At 37.3% G+C, this 5,000-nt stretch overlaps 1 protein-coding gene across 2 annotated transcripts in view; it reads left to right on the top strand.

Moving 5' to 3' along the window:
• LOC138006269 (uncharacterized) overlaps positions 1-5,000 on the top strand; it is a 29,072-nt gene that overhangs the window by 22,955 nt on the left and 1,117 nt on the right. For both annotated transcript variants that reach the window (XM_068852497.1, XM_068852498.1), the window contains one exon: positions 2,680-2,885. In XM_068852497.1, the coding sequence (XP_068708598.1) occupies positions 2,680-2,885 (206 nt within the window). The remainder of the gene's footprint in view (positions 1-2,679; positions 2,886-5,000) is intronic.

Here is a 5,000-nt window from a genome sequence, read left to right as displayed (position 1 = left end):
CCACGAGGACTACTCTGATTGGCCTAGCTCAGCGACCCGTTTTTGGGTCGCTAAATTGGCGCCAATCAAGTATGAAAAGTCCTTCGTTCCGCGCGAACGAAGGACTTTTCGAAAGTCTAACCTTTCCTCGTCTTGCAAAGACAATGGTAGTTGTCTTTTCCACACTGCAAAAGTTAAGCCTAATTCGGAGTTGAACTTTTAGTCGTCTGCCTTCTGATGAAATCGCATTTCAACTTCCAGGTAATGCAACCCTTTACTACTTTTAGTCTTCTTCAGAGTAAGAAAAATAATCTAAGATTTGTGTGTTCGCGCACCTCGGACCGTTCGCCTTCGTTCACGGCAGATGACTGTTTTCAACTGAATAATGGATTGTTACTCTCCTGAGGTTTCCTGAATTAGAATGGACTGTCGTTAAATCCACCAAGACGTATTATTTGGGTTATAAGTTGTTTTTCCCTGTTTCCTGCAGTTGAACCTGTTTCCCGAACGGTTAATCCGTTGTATTCAGTGTATGTAACGTCTGTGAACGAAAGCCAAATATTCCCACTATTCACGCTCTGACGAACAATAGTTGGTTTATACACTTCACATAACATGGAAAAAACTGACTTCTCTCGATGTAAATGTTTTAACTTCAAACCAAGGGTGGTTCCATTCTTTCCAGGGTTGTTATGTCTGTCGGCATACGCGACAAAAGATGACGCAATGTCTTATTTTATTGTTCAAAAACCATTCGTGGTCTATTTTATGACTTTCCTAACTTTAGCCGCTGAAAAACAACACCTACATTTTCAAAACAATGAAATAGCCGGAAATTGATCACACAAAATAAAATGGTTTACGAATCACGTTTAATTTCAAATCTTCATTCACGGGTCACATTTAATTTAAACGAGCGGTACCTAACGGTTAGTGCGAAGTCTTGCACGTACGAACACAAACAAGAAGAAAACAAGAAGTGGTTTCGCTTTGACCATTTGCTAATTTTAAAAGCAAAGGAAAACAAAAGCGACAAAGGCACATTTGAGTAAACCAAAGGCTCAAATGGTAATTTAATTGCCATAAACGTGCTTGTTGTTGTAAAGTAGGCAGATAAATTCCCTCGACATAAAATAGAAGCAACAAAATAGACCAAAACTTCCCTTTCATACATAGCGAGCAAATCGACATCAAAATGGCGGACTGATCCGCTAAGAACGAAACACGCGATTTACCCTTCTCTCGCCGTTGACGATTTCGGAGATCGACCATATATCATCCTTAGGGGCCGGAGTAAATCAGCGACATTTCCTATTTTGTTCTCAAAAGACCAGCAGACTAACCTACCCCTAGATGAAATATTTCGAGGTACTTACCAACCTCTACGCGTGGTCTAACAAAGAATTTGAAGAATTTTCAACCTATTTTGCGTCAAGTAGAGCATCATATTGTGTCCGACCCTTTGGAATAATGACATCTGACACCGGAATTTTAATCAGGAAACATTATGTTGCTTACTTGATGTATCGTGCCCATTCTAAACCTAATAGTTCTTCGGACTTCGCACTAAAAAATGCGTTCGCGTGAACATGAAAAGATCTTATTATCTTTAATCACGAATCACGAGAAAATGAATTGCCCCATCAAGCTTCACGCAAAAAGTATAGGGGAACCTCATGAATATCCTTGCTAAGTGCTGTTTATTCATCTATTCATCTCATTTTGGCAATTGCCCGACAAGGTTCATCGCTTTCATCGTCTCTATTTTCTATTTTCGCTTTGTCATACTAAATCAACGCATTATCAAATTACCTTTTTGTTTTTAAACTAATCACATGCTCATGCTCTCATTTTTTATACGGTAATTCATTGCATTTCCCTTATGGGTCAACGCTTCTTAAACTTAAGGCGTTTGATCGTTAATTTTAGACTCTTAAAAAACTGCTAACAATGTGGCCGACAGCACTGGCTACGAAAATGTCACGAGTACCATGGAATTTTCGCGACACGTTAATTTCGCGATTTTACCATGCGCGTATTTCGCGACACTTAAATTTCGCGATTTTGCGAAATTCTTGTACTATGAATCTCTTTAATTTCGCGATCTTTAGTGCGTGAGACGCTATTTAAATTTAACTTATGAGAACAGTAACAAGTTCTAACAATTTCCGCAAGAATTTTACGCTTGTTGGTGAACTTTAGTCAATTTACCATCTCCAGAATCGTTTGTGTAAATTTCGGGATCATTAATAATGAATCATAGTTTAAAATCTTTTAAGAATCACTAATCTTTGTTTTAAAAACTCGGGAATCGTGACTGACAACGACACTAAGGAAAGTTCAACAAAATGCAAGCATGAATTAATTACTTCCGATCTAGGGAATGTGCAAAATCGCTTTTAAAAATCATGAATCGTTGAGGTAAAACCAAGAAATGAAGAATCGAATGATTTTGCCTCTATCCTCGATTGTAGATGTCTTGGTATGAAGAGTTGCGATTGCCTCAGAATAGATAAAAACGTGATTCTGTTAACTTTTTAATGTTAATAAACTCGTCCTTTCTTCATTACTTTATATTAGCTATTATTGATGTATAGTTATTCACTTATGTTTGCGACACTTATTGTCCTTGTCACTTTAATTTCGCGATTTAAAAAAAAAAAAATGTCGCTAAAATTTCGTGATTAAATATTTTCACAGCTGCATCTCTGACTTCATGGGGAGACCCTAGAAAGCTGCCAGGAGGTTACACTCTTCAGATGTCCCACAAAGACACCACTTATTATGTACCCATCCCACTGCGTTGTTTACGCAGTGTGGAGATGGCCGGCGAGACTGGAGTGCAAGGAAATGGATCATTTGTGGGCGTTCCTCCTAGTTGTTGCGGATGGTGTGAATTATGTGCGGTATGAATCAAATTGAACAGTTGTTGACAAGTTGTTTGATTAACTTGGCTTAAACTAAAGATGTTGTTGTTGTTATATAATGGTAATTGAACTGAGTGGAGTGCAATTTGGTCTGAATTTCAAAATCGAACGAGCGAGTTCGATTTGAAATCACAAGTATTATTTCAGACCAAAATTCGGCATGACACAAAGTTCAGTTACCACTATATTACATCCATTTAGAAATCACACAATTATTTAATCACTAAAATCCAGGATTTTAGTCAGTGCCAATATTTAATTGATCCAGTTGGGAACGAAAGTTGTAAAATTGGCCACACAATGGTTTTCTTTGTCTTTCATTTTCCTGCAATTTGATTGGTTACCTTAAACAAGCCTTGAAATCTGATTGGTTGTTTTGTTTTATTGGCCCATTCTCATTGGCTGGGGAAATGGTGCGATTTAGAGCAAACAATAGTGCGATTTGGGAATAAAGCGCAATGCTGAAAGCCAATCAATATGCAAAGATCACCAGTGATTTCTAAATCGATGTAATAATAACAATTATTGGATGAGGTTTTTGTGATATCCAGAATAATCAAGGTCGAAATAAGGGTTATCAGCCGAAGCCAAAGGCTGAGGCTGACAACCCTTACCGAGACATTGATTATTCTGGATATCAGAAAAACCGAATCTAATAATTGTTTTATTATGCATTGTACGAAACATAATTCGATTGACAAAAAATTTTAAGCGTTCGACAATATGTGAAAATTTTAAAAAAAGCTTGATGAGAAAGTAAATAGTAATAAATAAGTAACTGAAAAAAACAAACCTGGAAGTCATTTTTTTGCTTCTTCACTGACGGCAAGCAACACAAAGCGCGCGAACTTGACATGATTACCCTTAGAAATCATGCACTGCGGTCATACATGACATGATAACCCGTGACCTTGAGTGACCTTTGACATGTAACTATAATCTGAAGTTACGACGTCATAGGCGCTGATTTCGAAAATTCACTGTAGGCTTTCGGCCAATCACAAAAGAGTTAGAGAGTTGAATGTATAATAATGTTTATTGTTGCTGCGTCTTCAAAACACACGGACTCAGAGAAACAAAGAAACCCGATATCAACTTATTTTGACAGAACCATCGTAATAAAAAAGAGATTTGTTATCCGAAGAGAACAAAAAGATTTCTTTTTTTGTGGGACAGTGGGTACTGCCAATTGGGATTAGATCCATTCTGTCCAGTCACGGAGGCAGCAAGATAATATGGAACTTAAGCAAAGACGACGGCAACTGCAACGAGAACTCCATCTAAAAATACATATTCGTGTTATCGTAATCACTTCGTGACTATTTCAAACTTTTTAATATGACAAGGGTCTGGTAGTTCCTTAAGAATGACACCGTACTGGTCGGGACGGTGCTTTGATTTAGGGGAGAAGATAAAAATTTATCCTCAAGTGCTGACGTTCTTGAAAACACCTATACTCATGCCTGACAAATTACTCCTTAATTTTGTCGCGAGATTTCAGCGCTAATTTATAAAAATTACAATGTTGCCATGGCCACTTTTCATACGGTGCCAAAATGGCGTCTTATGAACGTAATTTGTCACCCATGATATTAATAGCTAATCAAATGATATACTTGTGAAATTAAGGAATAATTTCACTTGCGTTGTCCAATATTTTACTATTTTATTTAAAGGCTCGGGAAATTATTTGATTTTGGACAAAACAAGCATGAAGTTATTCCCTAATTTCACTCGTCATAATTTGATTACCCGTACAAATTTTCTTCCTTCTGAAATCCCATAATACATCTTCTTTACCCCCAAATTTTGCATTATTCTTGTTTTAGATTTCTCCTGGGACATGAAGATGTCCAAGATAAATCGAAAACAATTAATGCCTTGGCAAATTTTTTGGGGCTAAAAGAGATGTATTATGTGATTTGAGAACCGAGTAGAGAATTTAGCTATTTCACGTTGTTGTTTTGCTGACGACGGCAAAGAAAGAGACAAAAGTGAATAACGCACGTGCAGGGTGTGCAAAGCTATTGTTTTTGCCCACTAAATATGCAAATTTGTGACGTTCTCGTTGCCATCGCCGTTGTCGTTGCTTGA

Source organism: Montipora foliosa, chromosome 6 (genome assembly GCF_036669935.1).
Source record: "Montipora foliosa isolate CH-2021 chromosome 6, ASM3666993v2, whole genome shotgun sequence".
In the NCBI taxonomy this organism is placed as follows: domain Eukaryota; kingdom Metazoa; phylum Cnidaria; class Anthozoa; order Scleractinia; family Acroporidae; genus Montipora; species Montipora foliosa.
This window is presented reverse-complemented; position numbering and strand designations above follow the sequence as displayed.